Source organism: Ptiloglossa arizonensis, chromosome 10 (assembly GCF_051014685.1).
Source record: "Ptiloglossa arizonensis isolate GNS036 chromosome 10, iyPtiAriz1_principal, whole genome shotgun sequence".
Taxonomy (NCBI): Eukaryota; Metazoa; Arthropoda; class Insecta; order Hymenoptera; family Colletidae; genus Ptiloglossa; species Ptiloglossa arizonensis.
This window is the reverse complement of record NC_135057.1, coordinates 4,624,384-4,649,411: the sequence shown is the minus strand read 5'-3', so window position 1 is coordinate 4,649,411 and position 25,028 is coordinate 4,624,384. Positions and strand designations below refer to the sequence as shown.

General features: G+C 29.0%; 6 protein-coding genes across 12 annotated transcripts; 5 read left to right on the top strand and 1 right to left on the bottom strand.

Moving 5' to 3' along the window:
• The first annotated feature begins 1,317 nt into the window (after positions 1-1,317).
• On the top strand, positions 1,318-5,206 carry Csp6 (chemosensory protein 6). The gene is made up of 2 exons (XM_076322330.1): positions 1,318-1,668; positions 4,533-5,206. Exons 1-2 carry the CDS (start codon positions 1,485-1,487, stop codon positions 4,721-4,723), a joined length of 375 nt encoding a protein of 124 aa, XP_076178445.1. The 5' UTR covers positions 1,318-1,484; the 3' UTR covers positions 4,724-5,206.
• Positions 5,207-5,243: 37 nt separating this feature from the next.
• Cdc10 (cyclin-dependent kinase 10) lies at positions 5,244-7,624 on the bottom strand. Its single transcript, XM_076322328.1, has 6 exons — positions 7,420-7,624; positions 6,706-6,860; positions 6,016-6,616; positions 5,659-5,955; positions 5,438-5,571; positions 5,244-5,362 (listed from the first exon to the last, which is right to left on the bottom strand). Exons 1-6 carry the CDS (start codon positions 7,427-7,429, stop codon positions 5,327-5,329), a joined length of 1,233 nt encoding a protein of 410 aa, XP_076178443.1. The 5' UTR covers positions 7,430-7,624; the 3' UTR covers positions 5,244-5,326.
• A 952-nt stretch (positions 7,625-8,576) lies between these two features.
• Positions 8,577-12,631, top strand: Btbd9 (BTB (POZ) domain containing 9). 4 transcript variants are annotated; one of them, XM_076322327.1, is made up of 11 exons: positions 8,580-9,029; positions 9,113-9,384; positions 10,169-10,321; positions 10,389-10,578; positions 10,717-10,972; positions 11,033-11,165; positions 11,248-11,385; positions 11,465-11,595; positions 11,658-11,786; positions 11,867-12,056; positions 12,216-12,631. In XM_076322327.1, exons 2-11 carry the CDS (start codon positions 9,358-9,360, stop codon positions 12,414-12,416), a joined length of 1,548 nt encoding a protein of 515 aa, XP_076178442.1. In that variant the 5' UTR covers positions 8,580-9,029; positions 9,113-9,357; the 3' UTR covers positions 12,417-12,631. The 4 variants fall into 4 exon arrangements, 3 of the variants coding, with proteins under 3 accessions (XP_076178441.1, XP_076178442.1, XP_076178440.1); XR_012993553.1 differs by having other exon boundaries at positions 8,577-9,384; positions 11,914-12,056; positions 12,216-12,355; XM_076322326.1 differs by having other exon boundaries at positions 8,579-9,384; positions 10,783-10,972.
• Positions 12,632-14,200: 1,569 nt separating this feature from the next.
• On the top strand, positions 14,201-18,415 carry LOC143152479 (ankyrin repeat domain-containing protein 13C). 4 transcript variants are annotated; one of them, XR_012993582.1, is made up of 10 exons: positions 14,202-14,923; positions 15,040-15,081; positions 15,158-15,262; positions 15,330-15,461; positions 15,589-15,800; positions 15,917-16,048; positions 16,143-16,304; positions 16,363-16,763; positions 16,872-17,096; positions 18,018-18,407. XR_012993582.1 is itself a non-coding variant. In XM_076322678.1 (9 exons), exons 1-9 carry the CDS (start codon positions 14,806-14,808, stop codon positions 16,885-16,887), a joined length of 1,308 nt encoding a protein of 435 aa, XP_076178793.1. In that variant the 5' UTR covers positions 14,201-14,805; the 3' UTR covers positions 16,888-18,415. The 4 variants fall into 4 exon arrangements, 3 of the variants coding, with proteins under 3 accessions (XP_076178793.1, XP_076178792.1, XP_076178794.1); XM_076322678.1 differs by having other exon boundaries at positions 14,201-14,923; positions 15,589-15,788; positions 16,872-18,415; XM_076322677.1 differs by having other exon boundaries at positions 16,872-18,413.
• A 519-nt stretch (positions 18,416-18,934) lies between these two features.
• Positions 18,935-20,029, top strand: Selt (selenoprotein T). The gene is made up of 4 exons (XM_076322685.1): positions 18,935-19,069; positions 19,213-19,342; positions 19,422-19,605; positions 19,683-20,029. Exons 1-4 carry the CDS (start codon positions 18,936-18,938, stop codon positions 19,793-19,795), a joined length of 561 nt encoding a protein of 186 aa, XP_076178800.1. The 5' UTR covers position 18,935; the 3' UTR covers positions 19,796-20,029.
• A 1,214-nt stretch (positions 20,030-21,243) lies between these two features.
• LOC143152480 (P2R1A-PPP2R2A-interacting phosphatase regulator 1) lies at positions 21,244-24,413 on the top strand. Its single transcript, XM_076322680.1, has 5 exons — positions 21,244-22,122; positions 22,309-22,372; positions 22,620-23,020; positions 23,105-23,248; positions 23,316-24,413. Exons 1-5 carry the CDS (start codon positions 22,007-22,009, stop codon positions 23,638-23,640), a joined length of 1,050 nt encoding a protein of 349 aa, XP_076178795.1. The 5' UTR covers positions 21,244-22,006; the 3' UTR covers positions 23,641-24,413.
• Positions 24,414-25,028: the final 615 nt, after the last annotated feature.

Below are 25,028 nucleotides of genomic sequence, written 5' to 3'. Positions count from 1 at the left end.
TATTGTTTGAATAATTTTTTTTCTCTAGGTTATTAATTGTCAATATGTAAACAATACTAGTATCGAATGAAAATAATTATTATTTTTATTTTCTCAACAGAAATGTATTTAACGTTCTTTTGTTAAAATTAATCGATGTGCCAATCATGTTATTTTCCGTCAAAGTATATAAAACATTTGTGTGAAAAACTTCCTTGCATCTTCAATAGTTTTTAAGACAACATCGAAGTGCTGCAATTTTAAAGGATATTTCATCCCTTAAACTTATAGTTCGCTGCAGCTAAAAAGTATATTTTCCTTATTTTTTGCTAGTTTTTGAACCAGTTATTTCGAAATCAACATCACACGTTTCACAAATATTTCTTCTCAGAACATTTTGGCCTTTATTATATTCCAAAATTGTCAGGTATACAAAATAGATATACGAACAAGATCATTGATTAATGAAGTAATCAGTTAACATTGCAGTTAAATTACATGAAAAATGCTCAAATCAAGTGTTTCCGGTGACAAGCGTTTGGGAATTGTTACGCTTCATAACGAAAGAGATTTTGTTTAAAAAATTATAACAAAATTATAAGTTTCTACAAACCGACATATTCATAACATTAAAGCGAAGTGATGATGCTGACATTTAAACTGATGAAAAAGACTGAACACTTTTTATTTTTTTAAATTTTAACAGTTTTATAAGTCGCCGCCAATCACGATGTTATTAGCAATTAACAACATTGATCAGATGTTTCCTTGTTAAATTTTGTATGTAGTTACTTCCATATAAATCGATCTCTACTTACATTAGAAATACATATCTTATAGTGGAAAATGCAAATATCTACAACAATGGTCAAGAAGAATACTACATTTGATAACTTCGATAAAAATAATCATGATTTTCAAAATAAATATTCAACGAATTTTAGGTCTACTTATGTGCCTGTGTGTGTCAGAATGTATTACTATGCAGATAAAAATAAAAGCAAAAAGTATCAATAAGATGCATTTGTTTCGTGAAAATATCCAATAGATTTCCGTACGTACGTTCAATAGGCGCATGCGAGGAACACTATTAAAAAAAATGTATGCTTAACAGGAAAAAAGAGGGAAAAAATCATTTTAATCGAACAAGCAATTTTCTATGAAACCCTCTTGTTATATCTCGATACCATAGGTTCGACAGCCACTGTTCAACGTTTTCATGATGCACAAAGGTGTATATGAAAAACTCCAATGTGTATATCGACTCCCTCCAATGTCCTCTACGTTCGGCTATATAATTCGATAGCTTGTCCCAACAGCCGCAAAGAGCAACTTACTTTTCGCGGTGTAGGATAGCTGTTAAAGAGAACTTTCTGTCTGAACTGTTTCTAGCTCCATTACAAATATTACATGGAGTAATTCGTACATCTTAACCCTTGCGAGTGCTCCCCTTTGTCCGTGCCGCTTTGACTTTTCCTAATTAGCAACCGCGTTTCAATCGTAACATGAAAACTTCTCTTCTACTGTTCACTTTGTTCGTAATTGCTTTTGTAACGGCTGAAACATATTCAAGTAAATACGACGACATCGATGTAGACAGGATACTTCAAAACGAACGTGTTCTCGCCAATTACATCAAATGCATGCTGAACGAAGGCCCGTGCACCAACGAAGGCCGAGAATTAAAAAGTGAGTCTATTAAAACGGCAGTCAATAACTATTGAATGTACCACAAATTCTTTTTATGCTAAGAGTGTATTAATAAGTTTAATCATTTGACCTCTTTAAGTGAGTGAAAATTACTTATATTAAAACATATAATGATATCAATACCGTTAACTAAGATAAGAATGTGTGTTGTTCAATAAGTTTTGTCGTTCGATAAAACTCATTGAGCAACCTAGTACTATACTCACTAGTAGTGACTAGTAGTAACTACTAACTAGTAGTTACTACAATAAGTTTCATCGAACGACAAAACTTACTCAACAACCTAGTATTTGTATATATATTCTAATAATATAGACAATTCTTTACTCAAATCGCATGTATATAAACTGGATAACTTTAAATAAAACATTATTGCTAACGAAGTGATCAAAATTAAAAATATGTCCAATATAATAACGCTGGAAATAATACTTTGTATGGATATCATTTCGTTAATATTACGTGTATTTTACGGAATTCTTATGTATAACTGATCGAATTTAAACAATGACATAAAACAAATTTTTATTAAGATTTTTACTCGATAATACATTTATCTGGCAAGATACCTCATTTTATTCTTTGTTTTCCGAAACCTTTAACCAGTTAGCTGCCTTTTACAAGTATACTCGTCATGAAGAATTGGTAATATTTTGTCTTATGATGAGTATACTCGTCATACGTAAGAAGTAATTACAATTTGCTGTTTAAATTGCACTTTTAGTGAAAATTAAAATATATTCGTAAATTTTAATATGTTTTGAATATTTGGAAATCAAGACGAAATAAAACAAACAAATAAAAAATTATAAATAATTATTACGAAAAAACTGTAAATTGTGTGAACAAAGTAGTTGTGTTTTCCTTTGTAAATCTATTGTTTTCTTTTAGTAGTCATCATTGAAGCCACTACGAATTTATATAAATATCGGACTGCAGTAAACCGATCAATGTTTATATGGTTACAAAAATAATATTTAAAAAATATCAAGTATTCAACTTGCGAAGTGCCGTTATTTATTGTACCTTGCTTTACTCAATATCATTCCACAATAGTAGATTGAACTAACTAATCACTTCAATTTTCTAAGTAATTGATTTTTCATGAATTTTTCTCTTCTATATGCAAACTATATATGTTAAAGTTAAGTAAATAAAAAAAATGTTAATAATTATCTTCAATGGAAATTATTATTTAAAAAATTACAATTTTGATCCCGAATGAAATTAAATAACTTTATCTCAAACAAATTTTTTTTTCACAGATTTATCATCTCAGGATAATTACCAAAAAGCTCTGTCAATAATAAAATTAAAAAATAAAACAGTCGTTTCATTATAACTTAATTCTATGTTATAACAGCCACATATACTGTGTTTAATGAATATACTTATCATTGCTTACTTTTTGCGACACATTTCAGATACACACTTTTGAAAGAAGGCGCAACAGTTAACTGGTTAAAAACACCAAAAATGGTGTTTCGTTATTATTGGCAATAACTTCGGAAGTAAATTTAGCATATCGAAGTAATAAAACAAATTTTGATAAACACGAATCCTATTTAACTCTATTTCCAAGTCGTAAGCTTTTTTATGCTCATATTTTCATCTTCACGAAGATCCATTTTTTATTAAATTGATCAAAAAGATCCACCTCAGGTTTGGATACAAGCTTATAAATAATGATAGTTATTTAGCAATACTTATGATATTAATCATCGTTTATTAGTAATAGTTTATTAGTAAATGAAGTATTAAATATTGTAAATGTAAAGTGCAACAAGAAATGTAAATAACTTTATGAAATTAGTTACATCAGCTCAATTGATACTGAAAATTATAGAAACACAAAATGTGTGCACTCAAGAGCAAGGTCAGACACACAAAATCCTTATTCGCATGAAACATTTTTTATATTATTTTATAGTAAAGTAATTTTATTTGGATACGTGACCAAAAGTCACGCTAGTTTCGTTCGGAAATTTCAATGTGCATCCGCTGCGCGATTACGACAGAGTTCACCTCACTCTCCCTCTTTGTATTACATAAGTTGATTTGAACTTTCTCATTCTGAGTGCATCGAACTCTCTTAAATAACGTTTAAGTTGTTATTATATGTACTCTAAATATTATTGCATCAATCGAAAAAAGAGTGAAAAAAAAATAATCAGTATAAACTTATGTCTTTTTCAAATATTCAACGTCTCCTTGGCATATGAAAAACAATTGTTGCTAATAAAACTTAAGGACATTTTTCATATCTCAAAATAATATAGAATTGCACCTGCAATACGAAAAATTAAAGACGAATCTAAAAAATATTTATTTATGGTATTTTTATCGTATAAGAAAAATATTGACAATACTATCTGATTGTGCAGAATTTTTATTTTTCGCAAATCTTTATACATACAATGTCAATTTTATACAATCATTGTCCTATATTTTTACATTTGTCTTGGATACACTATATGTATAAGTATACATAATAATTTCTTAAATGAAAAATTAAATTTTTAAGGAATTCATCATATATGAAAAATATTGTTAAATTAAGACAAAAATTCTACGAAATGAATGTTTATATACTTGTACATAAGAAATTTGATGGAAATATAAATTATAAAATTAAATTTCTCTTTTTTTAGATGTACAATATTCAAAAAATTAAAGTAATTGTGAACAATTATAATGGCAATGAATTACAGATTTCTAATTAACATAGATCTCGGTGTAATTCATTTAATTTGTTTAAATTTTCAAAAATAATCGTATAATTATTCTGTAACGAAATCGTAGTATATTAAATAATTAACACATATTATTCCATATTATTCCAGAAACACTGCCTGACGCTTTATCCTCGGGTTGTAGTAAATGTAATGAGAAGCAAAAAGTTACTGCAGAAAAGGTAATAAATCACCTTAGAACTAAAAGACCGAGGGATTGGGAGCGACTTTCCGCAAGATATGATCCAGATGGCCGTTACAAAAGTCGTTATGAAGACACTCAAACTACTAAAAAGACTTAAACCTTAAATATGACTGTGACGTCATTCATGTAATGAAAATGCATAAAAACTGATCATTTATTAACCGTTTGAACGAAATTCAATGAAACGTATACATATGTAAACTTTTTTTTTGTTCGAAGTTTAGTCGCAATAACTTCACGGGTTATTAGTGACTACTTAGTGTTCAATTCTTTTAAATTATAGTAAAGTTTATCTTTAAAACAAAATTCCTGAGGTGTATGTCATTGCATGTACACATTGTTGGCGAAATATGAGATTCGTCGAAGTTTTCACTTTACATGCTGAATCTGCATGTCTAATCATACATTTGCATTACTTCATGCACTTATACTGTTAAATAAATGTATTAAAGTTAACTTATGCAAGTTTTCTTTTCACAAATGCATGTTTTTAAACAAAAAGGAAATCTATTATTTTGTAATATTTTTTTAAACGTTCTGTAATAAAGTTCATTTATTCAAAAGTCTTTGTGAATATTATCATACATCCTGAATGAAAGGTATAAATTATAAAGGTATTAAATTAATGAGATTTATTATAACTGAAGATTAAAATTGTTTGGATTGTATTCAAAGTTATGAATATAATTATAATTTGAATTCACTCAACTCGTCTCTTCTTAACAAGTGACCCAAGCTGAAAAAATATTAATTCTAGTTTCAATATATAAGTATTTTTAAAAATAATAGTAAAAAATATATAAACACTTACAAGATCGGAAATTGCAGGTAAGTTATTTGTTTGATCTGTAACATTTGTCTCTGGTTCTCTACTTTCTTTTGGTGGAGCAGCCTTTTTCATGTTCCTATGTTGTGGAAATGTGGGCATGAGCTTGGGATCACATGCTGTAGATATAATTAAAATCAATCGTTAATAATCTCTAAACAACAAATTAAAGAACCGTAGGATAAGTATTGTCCTGTATCACTTACGTAATGGAGCTTCTTTAAAATAACTGCTCTGTAAACATTCTTCAGCTGTGGCTCTTTTTTTTGGATCATACATGAATAAGAAATTTAATAATCTTAAACCTGCAGCACTTAACCATGGAAACCTTTGTTTTAAATTATTATATGGTTGTTGTTTCAATGTAAAGTTTTGTAATGCTGGAAGGGTATTAAATTCGGGCCAAATTGCTTCGCTTGGGGTCCCCAATAAGTCAACAATTAATTCTAACTGTGCAATTTCTGAACGTCCAGGTAACAAAGGCCGATGTCCAAGTAATTCTCCTAAAATGAGAATTATATTACATTTAATGTTAAAGTAAAAAAAAAATGATGGTTCAATACCCAAAATGCAGCCAGCAGCCCACATGTCCACAGAAGTCGTTTGAGTTTTTGCTTGTAACAATAATTCTGGTGCTCTATACCATAATGTTACTACCTTAGGTGTCATTGGTTTTAAAGGCAAACCGAACCACCTAGCTAATCCAAAATCGGCAATTTTTACGCATCCTTTATCTGTCATAAGAAGATTTGAGACTTTCAAATCTCTATGTACAATAAAATTGTGATGCAAGTAACGCAAACCCTTCAACACTTGTAAAACAATGCACTTAACTTGACTTTCTGAAAATGGAGCTTGCATATTGTCCAATAAACTTGCTAAGTCTTGTTCACAATATTCCATAGCAAGGAATATACTTTCTAGACTTCTTCCCACTACCACTTCTCTTAAATGTACAATATTTTCATGACGGCAAGATAATAGAACAGATATTTCTCTGAGACTACTGACTGGAAAACCATCCCTTTCATGTTCCATTCGAACTTTTTTCAGTGCTACAACTTTGTCATTTTTTGTATCTCTCGCTCGATAAACAATTCCATATGTTCCTTCTCCAATACGATTTAATTTTTCAAACTCAGATACAAATCTACATTTACCTAACTATTAAAAAGAAAATTATATTACTAGCGTTAGTATTCACATTATAATATATATAATTATAATCATAATAAAAATGACCAAATCATTACAATATCTTGTTCTGGTATTTCCATTGGTTTGCCAGTCAAAAATGATGTTAACACTCCTCTTCTTGTTATTGGTGCTGATGGGTCAGGACCAGTTTCAGATGCAGCCTTCTTATCGGTATCATTATTTTCTACTGATTTTTTTTCCAAAGTTTCGTCTAAAATAATACATAAATTTTACTGAAAATATTTATCGATTGATCATGATTGGGCATTCATTTTTTAATATAATCCCATTTTTATAAATCTGTATAAAATTTGATAATCCTTAACAATATTTTAATATTTTACTGTAAAACCTATAAAATAAAATTAACAATTTATAATGTTTTATTTGCATTAAAAATATCCATCGCAATATCCATTTGCATTAAAATAATATCACTATTATTTTATTTCTTAATTATTTTAAATCTTTTAATTGAATTTCAAAAAAGGTAATAATACAGCGTTCAAAATAATTACTAATAATTACAAAAATGTATTCCACTATTTAAATCTTTGTACACGCAAATAATTACACCAAATATAATCGGTTTGTTACTAAAAATATCACTTTTACGTAAATCACTAAATTATAAAAAAATACAATTGGTTTAGAATACAAATAAATATTTAGTACTTTCTTTAAAAACATACAATAAACAACAACAAAATGAAACTATTTAACCTATTCGACTAGTACTTATTACGATTATTAATGAAATAGAGTCGTACCTTTTGTCATCGTGATTTATGTTTTTCAAGAGAATATTTTACGAACTATATTTATTTTCTTCTTCAGCATTCGTGTTTTAACAAAGTAGAGATATAAAAGTAATTGATTAACCACAAACACTTGTCCGGGCGTAATTGAGGGTAATACATGCAACTACACGCAATACCTTTCTGTAATTTTCAATCATTCGTTTGCACTAGAGGGTTTTAAGTTTTCAGCATTGGAAATACAAAAGAAAGTAGATATAACACCTACCATCGGAAAACTTTGACGCGCTCTCTCGCGTTATATTCTATAAAATAAAGAGTATATTTAAAATATTAAATATTTACATTATTATTGATTTATATACTGAAATATAAATATTATCAACGCTGTTAAGTTTGCTGTTAGATATTTATAATTTTATTATTACCATGTATTATTTGATATAAGTCTATTTAACCATTCTATCAAATTCTACTAAATTATAGTATAGAAAACATTAAGTCGCTAAAACATTAGCGTTAAAAACCAATGCTATAGTTGTTTCATTATGCTTTCATTATTATGTAATTTATTATATTCTTCATGAACTTAAATTTATCATCCATTCTATAGACAATAGAGTTGGATGCAAACAAACTTGTCATATAATTAAAATTTCATTGGTCGGCTGTATTGACACATTACTTAGCCAGAGATGTATCAATGCGTGATGATTGAAACATGGAAAGACATGACAAACAGTTGAGAAACCGATAACAAATCTTCCATTAAAAATGTTATTACAAAAGGAAAAGTCTTTGTAAGAATTTATATATATAAATAGTAACTTACATGAATTTTATTGCATCCGTACAAATTTATTGTATCTGTTTGAAAATAGCCCCTGCCAATGAGAGTTTCGCATTACGTGATCTATTTGTGAGTTTCCTATTTTTATATCCAACAAACAATACATTTTTATTATTGAATAAATTCAAAGTCATATCTATTTAAACATTAATTATAAAAATAATGTATTTCTTTTTTCTTTTTTCTTTTATTAAATATTTAACTTTTACCTTTCAATAGTAACATTTCATCTGTTCTTTTCCACTGGTATCATGCTGTTTGACCTTCTTTAATTTCGTAAATCTGTGGTATTTATATTATAATATACATTAACTATGAGAATTAATACAAAATTTGCTGAACGTGAAATAATGCACTTGTAAAGTAGAAACATCCTTATTTTTGTACTTACACTAAACCTTTTTAGATTTATTTAAATTTCAATAAGTTAATCTTAGTGAAAAATAGTGAAGGCTAAGTGTGCAATGTGTAAGCGAAATTGTAGAACAATATAAAAATGTGAGTGAAATTAAAAAATAAAGTTTAAACACTGAAAGTTAACCTTATTTTTTGCTATCTAGTAGTTGCTAAGTATTTGTGAAACTGGTGTACCTTCACTTTTTGACTACTGTGAATAAATAAATAGTGTAGAAAAAATATTCTCCTATGTATTAAAATCTGTACAATAAGATGCTACCAATGTCACTGTATATAGAAAAAGTGTTGTATTCATCAAGAAAAATAACTCTTTAGAAGAAAAAAGAAGTTGAAAAGGAAGACCTGAGAAGAAATTGTAAGAAGTTTTGTATTGAACAAATCAAAACATAACAAAAATGAGTTCTCATCATCGGTTAAATCCACATTCTGGTGATATAGAGCATATTGGTTACCTTTCTGAAGACATTGGTGCTCTCTATCTCTCAGATGATTATTCTGATGTGACTTTAATTGTTGGTGGGCAAAGGTTCAATGGTCACAAGATCATATTAGCCGCACGTAGTCATTACTTCAGAGCTCTTCTCTTTGGAGGATTAAAGGAATCAACACAATGTGAAATTGAGTTAAAGGATGCTAATTTGGCTGCATTCAAAGGTTTACTTGAATACATATATAGAGGCCGTATGTCTTTAACAGATCGACGTGAAGAGGTACTCTTTGCTTCTTCTATCATTTAAATTCAACCATTTATTATTTAATCAACTATTGCAGTAATTGTTTACAAAGAAGGGCATCCTTTCCAATTTCAACAATATTTATATATGTTAAAAGAAATATACCAAAAGATATTTGTAAATGTTTTGGTTGGATGAAAAATAATTGTCACTCACATTTAGTTTTCAAGATATAATTAATGGGCATGAGGTAGTAACTCACATGAGTATCAGTTTGCCTGTTATAGGTGCATTAATTAAAAGCAAAGTATAAAAAGGAAAGTAATAGATAACTATACTTTATGTAAAATTTTGAATTGTTTATTTGTTGTTACTGTCTTGAAAATTGAACCAAACCAAAATTATTACTTTTTGCTTTAGAACCATTTATTTTCTTAGAATAGGACCAAACCAACGTAGACTATTACTTTATGCTCTGTAATAATCGGGTACTATTTTTAAGACAATAACAATATGTAAACAATTCTAAGTCCAAAATAAATTCTAATTACTTATTATTAATCTTTTTATATTGAAATTCTAATTGAAATGTATCTACTATGCTCGTACAAATCAACCTCACACACAAAAACTTAAATTTGTGTTATACCTTAAAATTTCTATTACTTATATCTTGAAAACTAAACATAGTAACAATTACTTTTTGCACTGTAGCACTTAAAAATGTCTCTTCCAATTTATATCACAATGTTGAAATTGGTGAAAAAAATCCTTTTACAAAAAACTTTTTGTAAACAATTACCACTATTGCTGTTCTTAGGTGGTTTTAGATATTCTTGGATTAGCACATCTCTATGGGTTTTCAGAATTAGAAACCTCTATATCAGATTATCTCAGAGAAATATTGAATATAAAAAATATCTGTCTCATATTTGATGCAGCACTACTTTATCAACTAGAATTTCTTACCAGGGTATGAATATGAAATCAAAATGATATCTAAAGAATTGATTGAACATACAAGAATTAATTTATTCTAGGTTTGTCATGAGTATATGGACAAACATGCTTGTGAAGTGATACAACATGAGAGTTTCTTACAATTAAGTACTGCTGCTTTGAATGAGCTTGTTTCAAGAGATTCCTTTTATGCACCAGAGATTGATATCTTTTTAGCTGTGCAAGCATGGGTAAAAGCAAATCCTGATGCTGATGGTAAAAGTGTTTTAGGTAGGTAAATACAAGAAAATAGCATAAGGAAGAAGTAAAACATCAAATAAGATAACCATTTAATTAAGTATATTAAGATTATTTTTTGAAAAAGTAAATTATCGTAATACCATAAAAATAATACAACTAATTCTATAGATAAGGTACGATTAAGTTTGGTTTCTATTACGGATCTTTTGAATATTGTTCGGCTGACTGGATTAGTTTCTCCTGAAGTAATCTTAGATGCAATAGCTGCAAGGACACAAATTCGGGATTCAGATCTTAATTATCGCGGTCGGCTATTTATTGATGAAAATGTTGCCCATCCTATGCATGGTGCTCAAGTTCTACAGGGTGAAATGCGCAGTCATCTTTTAGATGGAGATACAAACAATTATGATATGGAACGAGGGTAAATTAATAAATTCATTTTCCAGGTTATTCAATTAAATAAATTTTTTTTCTTTATCAGGTATACCAGACACACCATCACAGAGTCCCAACAGCATGGTATTTTAATCAAATTAGGAACCCAGTGCATCATTAATCATGTCAAGATGCTACTCTGGGATAAAGATTTGCGCTCATATTCTTACTACTTACAGGTACGTTAAAGAAAAAAAAATCAAACATTACATATTTTCATGTCTAATTATTTCTATATAATTATTTTATATTTTTTAATAGGTATCTATGGATCAAAAAGATTGGGTTCGTGTTATTGATCACACAGAATATTCTTGTCGCAGTTGGCAATATTTATACTTTGAGCCAAGAGTAGTTCTTTATATCCGTATTGTTGGTACAAATAATACTGTAAATAAGGTAGTATAACAAAATTTATATTAAAAATACTTTCAATTATTCCTTTGATATTTATTTTTTATAACTTTTACTTTCAAAGGTTTTTCACGTCGTAAGTTTTGAAGCTTATTATACAAATCATACAGAGAAACTCTGTAATGGTTTTGTTGTTCCAACCCGAAATATTGCTACCATGGATCGAAGTGCTACTGTTACTGAGGGTGTTTGTAGGCATGTAGATTATTAATTGTATTTTATGCTTGTCTTATGATAAATTATATATTTAAATTTAGATCTCGAAACGCTTTATTAAATGGTGATACATCAAATTATGACTGGGATAGTGGATACACATGCCATCAGCTTGGTTCTGGTTCCATTTTAGTACAACTTGGACAACCATATATTATAGATTCTATACGGTATGCGATTAAATTATCACAATTATTGAATTAATACACTTAGGTGAAAGTCTTTTGATTATTATTCAATTATTGCTTAGATTATTACTTTGGGATTGCGATGATCGTTCGTACTCTTATTACATAGAAGTATCCGGCAATTCTTGGAATTGGGTTTTAGTTGCTGATAAAACTAGAGAAGCTTGTCGTTCTTGGCAAACAATACATTTCGAACCGCCTCGTCCCGTTGTCTTCATACGTATCGTTGGAACACACAATACAGCAAATGAGGTTATTATTTATAAATATTATATAATGTACATATATATATATATATATATATATAGCATGTACTTTTTGAATGTATCGGATCATTTTTTAACGATAAATAAAACTATTTATAACTTTTTTAAACACATTTTATATTAAAATAAACATTTTACTTTTTAGGTTTTTCATTGTGTCCATTTTGAATGTCCTGCTCAAATAAATGATAAAATTGTAAGTAAATCTCCAGTACACAGAGGAAAGCAGTCAATACCCAATGATTCTGTGCTTTCATTGGTACCTCCACCTTCAGAAACAGCTACAGAAACAATGAATATTGATCATGAAGAAACAAGTTCTGGTTATCACAATGTTTTTTCATAATTGTTCTCATTTCATTAGTTTTTCAGAAACAAATTATTACACAAATTTCATTCGATTCTGTTACAAGTATATGTTGATTACAGAACATTTGTTTTTCTATATTATGTTAGCTTCCTGTGTTGAAATCTTACACATTTGTATAATATTGAGTAAATTATGAGTGTAAAAATAGTTGTAAAATACATTTTTTGATTAAAATATATATTTAGTTTAATAAACCCCACCTTGATCTATTTCCTTGTTATTAAGAATCTGTAAAATATGATAATTGCCATTATGGTGTAAAAAAACAAATAATATAATAATCTTCACTTCCAAGGCATAAAATAAGATTTGTCAACTGCCTTGCATTCAGTGTTATTAGCAAATTCTATTTAGAACCGAACCCACCCAACCACAAATGGTTGAAACTTCAAAGCAATGCCACATGCATACTGGTGTGGCAATTACTAATGCAATATAACATTTCTTATAGTTTTCATTATATATTTATGAGAGCATTATCAATGGATTGGTGAGGCATTTTCAATAAAAATGAGTTTAAACTTAATTTTATTTGAAAATACATAATTAGAAATATTCTAAACATGATTATTTTTTAACTTATTTTTATTGAGAAAACTTCATCAATCTATTGATAACCCTGTTATGAAAGTATAATAAAAAATATAAAAATTTTAAGTTTTATTAAAAGATAGTTCTTGCTAACTAACTGGCTTTTGTCTGTACAGCTACTTGTAGCTATCGGTTACTTGAGTCGATGGATTTCTTGCACTGAGAAATAAACAATAGTGGGAATAACACCGTGTTTAAATTCAAGTAAAAAATTTCACCTTAAAAAGGAAGATTACTTAACTAATAAAGTTAGATATAAAGCGGTATTAATTTCATCAAATTTTAAAAATAATTAATGTATATGAAAAAATTAGACCTTAAATAACAAATATGTTTTTACATATCTTTATAAATTTGTCATCATTTAAATATGTATGAATAATTAAATCGAAAAATAGCGTATATTTGATGTAAACAATACGACAGATATGTACAGAATACCTTGAATTTTTTCCAACTACAAGGATTTAATCTATAGGCAAAGGTAAGAAAAAATGTACACATGAAATACATATATAACAACACATTTCTTATCACAGTCCTAAAAAATCAACTGCGTTTACCTGATTTGCATAGTTACATATTTTTCGTCATTTGGTAATAATTTCGGGTCATTAATAAATAGTATAATAAAACCTGATTACTTACTATTATTAATTTCTCATTTCACAATGCTGACCTTGTGTATGGGTACAATGTATTGTTAGATGTTTCATGCGTACAATATTTATTTACAACTCTGTAACAAAGCGTTTATTGCTCAACTTTACGTAATATTTTTTTTCTTATTTTTACTTATAGATTAAGTCTCGTAGTATGTTGAAAAAAACCCGAGTTACCCTTATAAAGAGTCAAAAACATCTCTATACACATTCAATTCGCGAACTACTAATAAACTGAATCGTAGAGAGTTATTCTTCGAATAGACAAATACAGTAGAATTTATATATAATTATATACTTTCCTCTTGAAACTGTAGCATTTAGAATAATTTTCTTTATAATAAATTTTCTATTCTTTCATATACAATACACCCCTGGTGAGAGATATAATACCAATGAGATTCTCTCACAATCACGTGGTTTTGTTTACATGTAGTCCTCTTTGAATTGAATGCAGTATAGATACATATCATGTTATACAGACGATACGCACACGTACTCAATACCGTCTTACCGTGGTAGTATACAACTAGTGCGGTGTACGTTTGCATAATGTAAGATAAATAATATTGAAATAAATCACAAGTCATAAAAAAATACACACTTATGAATGCATATTTTTAATCTTTGCAAAGAGATATTGAATAAAAAAAAATAACGAGGTGACTAACCACTTTGATTACAAGAACGACCACCTAGCAAGAATACGAACAACACGGCACGATTAAAAACAATAGCGGCAGAACTAATAACACCAATAAAAACAGCAATAATAACGTAAAAAGAGTTCTTAAAGTGTAAAAGTCTTTTAAGGGTCTTGAAAAACATGCAAAATTATAAATGTTTAAATTTAAATTGTAATAATATTTAGTAGAATATAAGGAATATTTATTGATGTTGCTAATAGTTGGGAGTAGATCATCAAACAGTGAGCTTTTGCTCATAAGCGATTCATATGTAATGAGAGTCTTAGCATGACTATTCAATATAGTATGCTGCTTTTTGGAAATGGAATACAAGATAATTATTACTATATCAAAAGGGATTCAATCAGATAAAGACAGGGAACATTGCCATTGCTGCTATAATTTTCCCAACAGAGGTAAACCGCCATGGCAGAGAACTCAGAAAGTGAAAAATATCCTTTACACAAATGTGTATTTCAAGGGGACGTTAAAACCTTAAGCTCTTTAATCAGGACTTATGATATTGCTGAAAAAGATAAACAAGGTTAACATTAATGTTATAGGTTTTGGACTCATATATATATATATATAAAATATGCATTAATAATTAAATGTAATCAAATGTGGTTCATCAATAGTAAATTTAATTTTGTCCTTCAGGAAATACACCTTTGCATTTGGCTGTTATGTTAGGAAGAAAAGGTAATATGATGTATTTCAAATATTTAATACATATTTTTAAAGAAATAAATTTATTAAACTTCAAATAATTTTTCAGAATCAGTCCAATTGTTACTTGCACATGGCGCACCTATAAAAGTAAAGAATTTGGCTGGATGGAATCCACTTGCGGAAGCAATCAGTTATGGAGATAGACAAACCAGTCTGTAAAAATAATTGCTATTTATAACAGAGAAATAACATCATGATTAATTTTATATTTTTCACAGTATCATCATTGGTGCGAAAACTGAAGCAGCAAGCTAGAGAACAAATGGAAGAAAGAAGGCCAAATTTAGTTGCAACATTAAGACAGATGGGTGATTTTTATATGGAATTAAAATGGGATTTTCAAAGTTGGGGTACATTGTATTAAGTTTTTATAGTATTGCTAATCTATAGTTTTATAACATGTTATTCAAATTTTTATATTTAATTGGTTTTACTCAGAATTATGATAATAGTTCATAAATTCTTTTAATTTTTCAGTGCCACTTGTGTCTCGTGTACTTCCTTCTGATGTTTGTAAGATACATAAAAGTGGAGCATCCATTAGAATGGATACTACTTTAGTAGATTTTAATGATATGAGATGGGAAAGAGGTGACATATCCTTCATTTTTAATGGTGACCAGAAACCAAGCAAATCATTGACAATACTAGACAATAGAGCTAAACTTTTTCAAAGAGTGAGATATGAGGTCTATTTACTTCATTATTTCTTTCTTTTCATTATCATCATTCGATACTTGTAATTAAGTAATTTTCATTATCATTTGTAGCCATAAATTTATTACTACTTGCTTATTTTTTCTAGGAAACGGAATTAGAAATAGAAGATGAAGTTGATATTCTTATGTCAAGTGATATCATGGCAGCACAAATGTCAACAAAAGGTATTACATTTTCGAGAGCTCAGACAGGCTGGATATTTCGTGAAGATAAAAGAGTAAGTGTGCATTGTTATGTTTTGTTTATAATTTTTCTACTGCCTATTCTTTTCTTAAAAATTTCTTAAAATTTATATCAAATGTATAATGAAGGAGATGGTAGGACCTTTCCATGCAGACTTTTACCAAATCAATGGAATGGTTTTGGAAAGTAGAAAACGACGGGAACATTTAAGTGAAGAAGACCTGCAAAAGAATAAGGCTATTATGGAATCTTTAACAAAAGGAAATTCGCAAGGATTTGCGAACGGTGAGGTAAGAAAAACAAAAGAATCTTGTTTTATTTTTATATACTAATTTGTCAACTCTTTAGCCTCATGTTAGAAGAGCTTCTTTAAATCCACCACCAGAATCAAACATTACTTGGGAGGAATATATCATGGCTCCAGCTGGTCAATGCCCACTTTTAGGGAGAAATCTTGTTTATAAAGAAAGCAGTAAATCATTTAAAGCAACAGTTGCCATGAGTCCAGATTTCCCACTAACAGTCGATATGTTACTCAATGTTTTGGAAGTAATTGGGCCATTCAAGCATTTTAGCAAATTGCGACAGTTCATCCTTATGAAATTACCACCTGGATTTCCTGTAAAAATTGATATACCTATTTTACCAACAATGACAGCAAAAATCACTTTTCAAGAATTTGCCTTTCGCAATGACATAGATCCACAATTATTTCAAATACCATCAGATTATTTTGAGGATCCTATGAGGTGAAAATTGGAAACTTTCATAATTTTTTTTTGTAATTCACTTTATTAACTGTAATCATTTAATTCCTTTAGTCTATTTTTTTCTTTACAATTTTGTTTACTTTTTAGATTTCCAGATTTATGACGGCTTCACGTTCTAAAGACAACTCACGTCAATTATGAAATTAAAAGAAAGGCCGTTTTTCCCTTGCAAAAGTATTCGACTTCTGAATTTACTTGGACATATTGCTGCCAGAATGGCCTCTCGAAAAGTTGCACAGTATTCTTCGAAGAAAGATTGCTCTAAGTTTAAGAACTAGGAGTAACAAGTATTTGTGTTGACAAGAGTCCACAGTAAGTTTGAAAGGTGGTATACTATATTTACAAAGTTGTATGCTAAATCCTAAAAAAGAAAGCAACCTAATAAGTCTATGCACATGAAGATATATGCTCTATTTTACTCATAAGGAGCATCCGTAAGGTAGTGCTTCTATTTCCAATTATGATGAAACACTACAAACTTGTATAGCGGCTTTAAACAAGGAAGAAGTATTTGTTTAGTTATGATGCAAGTTTAAGAGTCAAACTTTCTCCAAAAATTTCTTCAGTTTTTTCTTAAAATTGTTTTAAGCAAATTTTCTTTACGAAAAATAAAGTAATGAACACAAATCAGTTAAAAGAAATTAAAAAGAAAATTAAAAAATTACTTGCAAACGCCGTCATTTACATTACATACTTAAGACTGCTACAACTAATCATTTAAAAGAGATTTTTACAATTACTCGTTTTATTTGTTTAATTGTCAATATATACACAATATCAGTGCAAAATAAAGATACTTGTGGTTAATTATAATTTTAAATAAATATAATTCACAATATTGTCCTTTTAAAAATGATTGAGAATGAAGGTCATTAAACTAATTTTCTTACTTTTTTATTCATTTTTTTTATTAATGTATACAATTGAAAGATGAAGTTTTAAAGGGTCCTGCCACCTCTTAAACTTCAATCACAATAGCTAAACAAAAATATATATCCCGTATTTTTAGCTGTCTATAAACTTATAAAATTTTATTAAAATCAAGGAATAGGAGAAGGGGTATTCATGGATGATCCTTGTGAGTGCATAAAGGGATACTATGTCGTGCACCTCGCTTTACCTCATTGAGCTTCAGTTTTCTGCTTTCCTTTTTTTGCATTTAGCAATTACTATTTGAAAAGTATTTTATTTGCAAGACAGAAATACTTGCAGTACCTATTTATTTACAAACAGAAAGAAGTCTCTTTTAAAGAGGTTACCTTCAATTAATAAAAAGTGTGAGAGGCTTGTTACAAATAAATTCTTTTTGAAAGTAATAGCCAAAGGATGCCTCCTGTTCTACTTCATCGCTGTGTACCATCATTACAAATACAATCCTTAAAATATAGCGAAACAATTTATTAAGATCGTCTTTATTTTAAGCATATCATTCTACATAAATCTTTTGTTTCGCTAGCTAATCTAGAATTGTGATACTTATATGTATGTGTGTGTTTAGTACAAAACTTTTTAAATAAAAATTATAGCAAATCATAATTTTGGGTATCTTATTCTAAAGTATTAAATGATTAATCCAACATCTGAAAGTGTAATATGTATATTTTTTCCTACAGTGTTTTTTTGCAGATTGTTAAACGAAATATAGTAAACATGAAATTATTGACTGAAAGTAACTCAAAATATTGATTTATTGATAAATATACTAAAAGCATCGAAAGTTACTTTGTTTTTACTTTTTTCTACAGATGTTACATGTTGACACATTACAATATTTGTATAAATCATTCTATCTATCTATATAAATCTATCTACCCAAATAGAATTTAAAAAAGAAATTATTAAAGTTTTTAATTATTATATGATTATAAACTAGGCATATGTGACCAGTGCAACAGTAATTGAACCAAATTCGTTTTATTAACTGAGTTTGGTAACTCCGATAATTATCAGTATGGTTAGCTTTGTTTCGTCCGATTCGGCTCAAGTCGGTTCAATTCGGTACTATGCTTAGCAGCAGTAGCGAATGGTAGCGAATGGATCGGTGTAGGTAGGTGCAGAAAAGTGCAGGTTGGCGTTTCTTATAAGACGTAAATCAAATTATCTATTTTAGTTAAAATTCATATATTTGATGCAATTTCAATGACTTAAAGAATGATGCGTCTTATGAAATTAACTCTGTGTTTTTACGTCGTTTTATGCGCATTGAGCACCAAAGCTGATGACAATCAAGTTCCATTAACCAAATTCGGCACAAAAACAGGACCGACGTTAAAATTCTTTTATTGGTGAGTTTCAAAAATTTGGCCACGAAAATAATCGCTTTTACTTCGTCCATTTGGCGCAATTCAATTTTATTTCTTTGTTTGTGAAATCGTATTAGTTATATTTATTATTTGCACATTAAATGTTTTATCTTGTTCTTTTTCAGTTATTCCTGTGGATACAGAAAAATCTTTGAGGAATATGTTGGTGTTCTTCAAAAAAGATTTCCAGAATTACAAATTGACGGAGAAAACTACAATCCTCCTGGATATAATATGCTCATCGCTAAAATACTAGTAATTAGTATATTCTTTTGTTACTTCCTAAGTGTAATATTCAGCAGATGCTAATATAATATCTATTTCTTTTATTTAGGGCCTTGCTAAAATTTCACTAATAGTTCTAATAGTAAGTGGATTTGATCTAGCACAGCCACTACCATCCTTTTGGCAATGGTGCATAGACAATCGATTTTATTCTTGTATGATGATATTTTTTATTTGTAATGCAATAGAAGGACAACTAATATCATCAGGAGCATTCGAAATACTTTTTAATGGTAAACAATATTTCCATTCATAACTGCGATAAATATATCAAATCTGATATTTATGTTTAAAATTTTAACAATTTTAGATGTTCCTGTATGGTCCAAACTTGAAACTGGTAGAATACCACAACCACTTGAACTTTTCCAAATAATAGATACTCATTTAAATATGCAATATGCAGATGTAGATATAGGATAGATTAATTTTAATGAAAAAATTCAATGGCATTTTTATTTGTACCAAATGTTAAGTACTATGATTATGAAGCATGCGTTTCTGCAACTCTATGAATGTTAAAAACATACTGTCATTTACATGTCTCGCATATGTGTTTTATTAAGAATCTTGCTATGGGTATCTGATTTTAGTTGAGATGGTACATACAAAATAGAGTTTACATGAGCGAAACTGCAATAAAATCTTTTCACATTGCTTAAGGACATTTTTAATTTTCCATCCTAATGTAGAAATTGGGAAAGGAAATAAACAATGCTATTTAAAATTAATAAAAGTACAATAGAGTACAAATAAAGCACAAATGATTCCTTTTCACATCTTAAGACATAATTTAGTTAATACATTCGAATTTTTCACTTCAAAATGTATAAAATTACAATTATTTTTAAAATATAAATTAAACAAATGTTATTGCTTGTTAAGATTAAGATGTTATTTTATAAGTAAGAAATGTTTTTTAAAATAAAAAGATACATGAAACAGTAATTCTAGTAATGAAATATTAAAACTTTTTAAACAACAAGAATATTATTTCAAAATTCATTTTACAGTAGGTAAAATTTATTTGTTATAAAAATTTGTCATATTTCATCTAACAAGAATATAACTGAAAATACTTTTAAATTTGTATAATAATTACAGTATATAGTTCATTAAATCGAATTTGAATACAATACATCCACAGAAATCTTATAATAAATTTGAAAAATGCAATAACTATATATTTTTGCTTTAAATAAATAAAGGGAACAAAATTAATATTGATTAACGTAAGATTTAAATTAAATTTGGATAAATATTTTTAAATTTACGCAGTATGGACTAAAAATATACATTGAACGAAATTGTATTTAAATGTGCCTTTTAGAGTTCATGTTCATTTTTAATAAATGTATTTATTTACATTATACATACATACACGCACGCATACACAAGTTTATTATATTAAAATTGAAAAAAAAGAAGGAAAAGTAAACTCTGAATGATACTGAATATATAATATATTCATGAAGTATAAAAAAATATTAGAAAATTGAGATACGTAAACAAATGTATTTTTTATTTTTTAGTTATGCTCTGTTGTAAATACTGAAAAAAAAATTTTAATTTGAATATTAGTTGTAAATACTGTGATTGAAAATGCGTCCATCAAAAATCACTCTTAATTCGCACCATGGACCATACAAATTTATACAAGAAGAAAATTATAGTTTTTATATTACTTTTTAATCAAATTATTATTCAATTTAAAAGAAATATGTCGCTACATTCAGATTGTTTCATTCGTAATTATAATATTTTTAATCATTTGGATGTTCACAATATTATTGAAAATACTCAAATGTTGCGCCTTTTGAAAGAAAGAGAGAGAAACAATGATTGTAGAAAAGGATCATTGAAGATATTACAATTCTCCTCCCTGCTTTCCCCTTTTCGATAATTTATACAGTAGCTAAGTTTTACGATCTGTTCATGTATTCTTAGGTCCATGGACTTAACGAAGGCACAAGGCTACCAACAAATTCAGTGTACTTCTTAATCACGAAAGATTTTTCCTAAGGAAGCAAAGGAATCGGATCCAGGTCCGACATACGCGTGCTTTGCGATAAGAAGCGATAGGGATTCGACAGTCATTCGAAGAAATTACAACTCGCTTATAATCAGTGATATCGTTGGAAAATTAAGTGTTACAAAATTAAACCAAGTTGCGATTTCTAACCCGGTTTATGTACGGTGGTTTAAGTAGGAACTAGAAATCAAGAACACTCGAATTAGTTTTTGTACCTTGCTGTTTCGTTCTACTATGTATACTTTCAATTTGACAGTATTTACTCTTCGGTAATTTTTTTAGTCTGTTATTTTACTTCACAAAGCTGAAAATTGAGTACGAAGATTTCGCGCTAACAGCGTGTCAAATTGTGAAACGAAAATCAGAGCGGCAGAGTTTAAATGAAAGCTCAAATGCGGCATTTTCTCAGTTCTCGTGCCAAAAGACAGGATGTGCTATTACTGAATCTTCTAACAGCAGAAAAAGACATAATATACGTTTATCTTGTGCCAAGAATTAGTTATTGGTCTGCTTAGTGAACTGCATTGTTGTGCATGCTCCAATGTACTTCGATTCCTTGAGTAGTGTCTCCAAACAGATGCACCGACAGATAGCTGGTTTGGATGATCATGAATGTTGACTGCACAATAGTCAGTTTGAAACGATCTAGTAGCGCACCCATGATCAACAAGATTACTGCAACAATGTCTGTGACATCACCTTCCGCCACTGCTCCAAGGTATGAATTATCAATCTTTCAACCATAATACTTGTATAAATCATTAGAAATGATTACATTGATTCTTCAGTGAATAAAAGAGTTGATTAATAATTCAATGTAATCTATATGTAAAAGTTAGCTATGTTCGATTAACCAAAATATTTCATTAGTTTTCAGAAAAATATTGATTTTAATTGTTTTTAGGGATGTTCCATCGAATTTTAATATATTTTCAAATTCACCTCGCATACGACGCTTCAGCACTAGTGTAAGAATATACTTTTTTTTGTACACATATAGTATCTATATTTTGTCATTTCAAAATTACTATAAAATAATTGATGACAAAATTGAACACAAGTGTAATAAATATATATAATATATATTATTAAAATAATGTATAAGCTATAAAGCAGAAAGAATAAGAATAAGATAAAATACTAAGAAGTAAAGAATATAACTGTATTATGTATTCTGTTACTGTATATGAAAGTACAAGGTTTTTATTTTTGTAGAGTTCTGGAACTGTTCCTAGGCTAACTCCACGTGTAAGTCAGTTAAGGCAAGAAGAGTGCATTGATGTTGCTGGTCGCGAAGCAGCACATGAGAAAGAAATACATAGTGCCATGCAAATCTCTCAATCTTGGGAGGATCTCACAATTGAAGCAGAAGGACTGTCCTTTAAAGATTCAGAACCAGCTTCACTACAATTTAAAATAGAATCACGGCCAATTGCAAAACGAGTTCTTGATCCACTCAGTATCAACTTATCTGTAAGTGGTCAAACTACGTATTCGTCTCCATCACCAACAAGATCTAGTTTTGGTCAAAGACAATGTTATTCACCTGGTGTTCATGCAGTTGCTTGGAAAAATAATTTATCACCTAGCCCTACCAGGAAAGCTTTTGCCACGAGGTACATTTGTTTGTCTATAAAATAAGTACACACAATCCCTATGAGTAAAATTAATTCTTTTTCCAAATTTAATTTGGTATTTAGACGGAGTTTAAGTCCTATTGCAATACGACCAAGTTGCTTAGCTTCAGTTAAGAGAAAATTTGAACTGGATGACTCTGGAATGGATCATCAACTACAGCCACCCACTAAACGTACCTCTGGTCTACTAACTTCGGCCACGTCTAGGTAACTTTACTACTTACAACAAAAAAGTTTTGCAATCGCCAATATCCATGATATTTTTTTTATTCAGATTGGATGTGGCAATATCTAGTCTCCATCCAACTATTAGTTCGGTCGGGACTCCGGAATCGTGTTCTAGTCTCGATTCTCCTGGTTTTTCCTTTCGACCTGTGGATAGTCCTTCTCCTGGACCAGGTGTCACTTCGATCGTTAGTGATGATCCATCTTCTTCTTCCTCGTCCTCTTCTTCATCTTCTTTATCTTTTTCTTCTTCTCCTTCCACTTCAACCTCATTTTCTTCTTCAATCACTTCTTTCGCGGAAAGATCAGGAGCGCGAGTCAAAACTTTTGAAGAAATCCGGAATGAGCAAACCACACGAGAAAATCACGGATAAAGGGATGCATATAGATAAACTTTTAAAGAATAATTCGTATCATTGTGACGACGACCGTTTTCTTGCGAATAGTAAAGAATGATCATTATAGCGATCAATTGTATGTATTGATTCTGCCCAAGGGGCATTTTTCAAACTTAATGCCCAATTATTTTCTGGTCATTCCTATTTATTAATTTTCGCGTCCTGAAAATTCTTCAAATGTATCAATGCATCGTAAATGATCGTAGTCTCGTTGAGATGCTTACAAATATTACATTATCAAATAAGGGTGATGCGATGAAATACATGTACAAATATATACATACATAACGTGAACGCAGTTCGAAGACCAAAGCGAGCTATTTAGGAAATATGCGTGCTTCCTACCTTTAAGACTGAATTCTGCGTTTTCTAATACATCGAATCCAAACGTTCTTTTTTCTGTAGGGAGGGTACGTATACATGACATTATTCATTTTAAAGAATACAAAAATTAAGAATAAGTCATGATAAGTACGACTCTTTTCTTCATTAAACAACCCTGCCAATTTGTCCTCTGCGCGATTCCTGTTTTCTCAAAATAGGTAAATAAGTTTATGTACGATGTACGTCGATTGATAAATTCGCGCATTAATAGTATTATTGATTCCATGAATCTCCAATCCTGTATAGTGTGTAAATAAACTATCTGTAGTATGTACTTTTATTCTGTGTACACAATATTTCTGAAAACGAATGATATCGTAGAAAATGAAACTGTACTTTTTGGACGAATAAAAGATTGAATTAAATATCTATTTTCTTTTTGCTTTTTTTTAAAAGCTATACACTAATGTCTTAATTATACATAATTATTTAAAAAAAGAATGGTAATTAATTCCTCATTATTTTGAATTTTGTAAATCCACTAAAATTAGTTGGCTAATTATTATATAACAATTTGTAATTATAAGCAGTGCCAAATCTATCCACAGACAAACCTAGGCAATTAATTAGGAGCACTTGAAATTCTATAAATCATAAACATTATTTTATATTTTATTTTTTGAGGTGCAGAGGGAAAGAAACAATATTATTTTTTATAAAGCAAATGCAACTCTGCTTATAAGTAATAATTACTATCTATATTCATCTGAAATTGTTTTAGATATAATAACTGATGTTTGACTGTATTAAAAGAAAAACCTTCAGTAATATCAAAATTTGTAAATAATACGGTAGGTATAAAACAAAAGGATAAACGGTATTTTTAACTTAATCTTATTTAGCTTTCTTTGCACGAACGACATTATATATGTACCTCAATAGCGCGTACAAATTTCAAAGGATTTCATGAAAAACGTATACTATGCATTTTATACCTTAAATTCAGTTTAAGATTCATGTTTTCATTGTGTATTGAATTT

What these genes read in the sequence shown, in the direction of transcription:
- Cdc10 (XM_076322328.1), bottom strand. An exon ending in TTTTAAAGAAGCTCCATTAC is followed by an intron (nt 5,572 to 5,658) that starts GTAAGTGATACA and finishes TTATATCTACAG; the next exon opens with CATGTGATCCCAAGCTCATG. An exon ending in TACCTGCAATTTCCGATCTT is followed by an intron (nt 5,363 to 5,437) that starts GTAAGTGTTTAT and finishes ATATTTTTTCAG; the next exon opens with CTTGGGTCACTTGTTAAGAA.
- Btbd9 (XM_076322325.1), top strand. Translation starts at nt 9,070, where the DNA reads ATGAGTTCTCATCATCGGTTAAATCCACATTCTGGTGATATAGAGCAT. An exon ending in CAAATAATACTGTAAATAAG is followed by an intron (nt 11,386 to 11,464) that starts GTAGTATAACAA and finishes TTACTTTCAAAG; the next exon opens with GTTTTTCACGTCGTAAGTTT. An exon ending in TATATTATAGATTCTATACG is followed by an intron (nt 11,787 to 11,866) that starts GTATGCGATTAA and finishes ATTATTGCTTAG; the next exon opens with ATTATTACTTTGGGATTGCG.
- Csp6 (XM_076322330.1), top strand. Translation starts at nt 1,485, where the DNA reads ATGAAAACTTCTCTTCTACTGTTCACTTTGTTCGTAATTGCTTTTGTA. An exon ending in CGAAGGCCGAGAATTAAAAA is followed by an intron (nt 1,669 to 4,532) that starts GTGAGTCTATTA and finishes ATATTATTCCAG; the next exon opens with AAACACTGCCTGACGCTTTA.
- Selt (XM_076322685.1), top strand. Translation starts at nt 18,936, where the DNA reads ATGATGCGTCTTATGAAATTAACTCTGTGTTTTTACGTCGTTTTATGC. An exon ending in ACGTTAAAATTCTTTTATTG is followed by an intron (nt 19,070 to 19,212) that starts GTGAGTTTCAAA and finishes GTTCTTTTTCAG; the next exon opens with TTATTCCTGTGGATACAGAA. An exon ending in ATTCGAAATACTTTTTAATG is followed by an intron (nt 19,606 to 19,682) that starts GTAAACAATATT and finishes TAACAATTTTAG; the next exon opens with ATGTTCCTGTATGGTCCAAA.
- LOC143152479 (XM_076322677.1), top strand. Translation starts at nt 14,806, where the DNA reads ATGGCAGAGAACTCAGAAAGTGAAAAATATCCTTTACACAAATGTGTA. An exon ending in TTATGGAGATAGACAAACCA is followed by an intron (nt 15,263 to 15,329) that starts GTCTGTAAAAAT and finishes TATTTTTCACAG; the next exon opens with TATCATCATTGGTGCGAAAA. An exon ending in ATGGGATTTTCAAAGTTGGG is followed by an intron (nt 15,462 to 15,588) that starts GTACATTGTATT and finishes TTAATTTTTCAG; the next exon opens with TGCCACTTGTGTCTCGTGTA.
- LOC143152480 (XM_076322680.1), top strand. Translation starts at nt 22,007, where the DNA reads ATGATCATGAATGTTGACTGCACAATAGTCAGTTTGAAACGATCTAGT. An exon ending in CCTTCCGCCACTGCTCCAAG is followed by an intron (nt 22,123 to 22,308) that starts GTATGAATTATC and finishes AATTGTTTTTAG; the next exon opens with GGATGTTCCATCGAATTTTA. An exon ending in CTAACTTCGGCCACGTCTAG is followed by an intron (nt 23,249 to 23,315) that starts GTAACTTTACTA and finishes TTTTTTATTCAG; the next exon opens with ATTGGATGTGGCAATATCTA.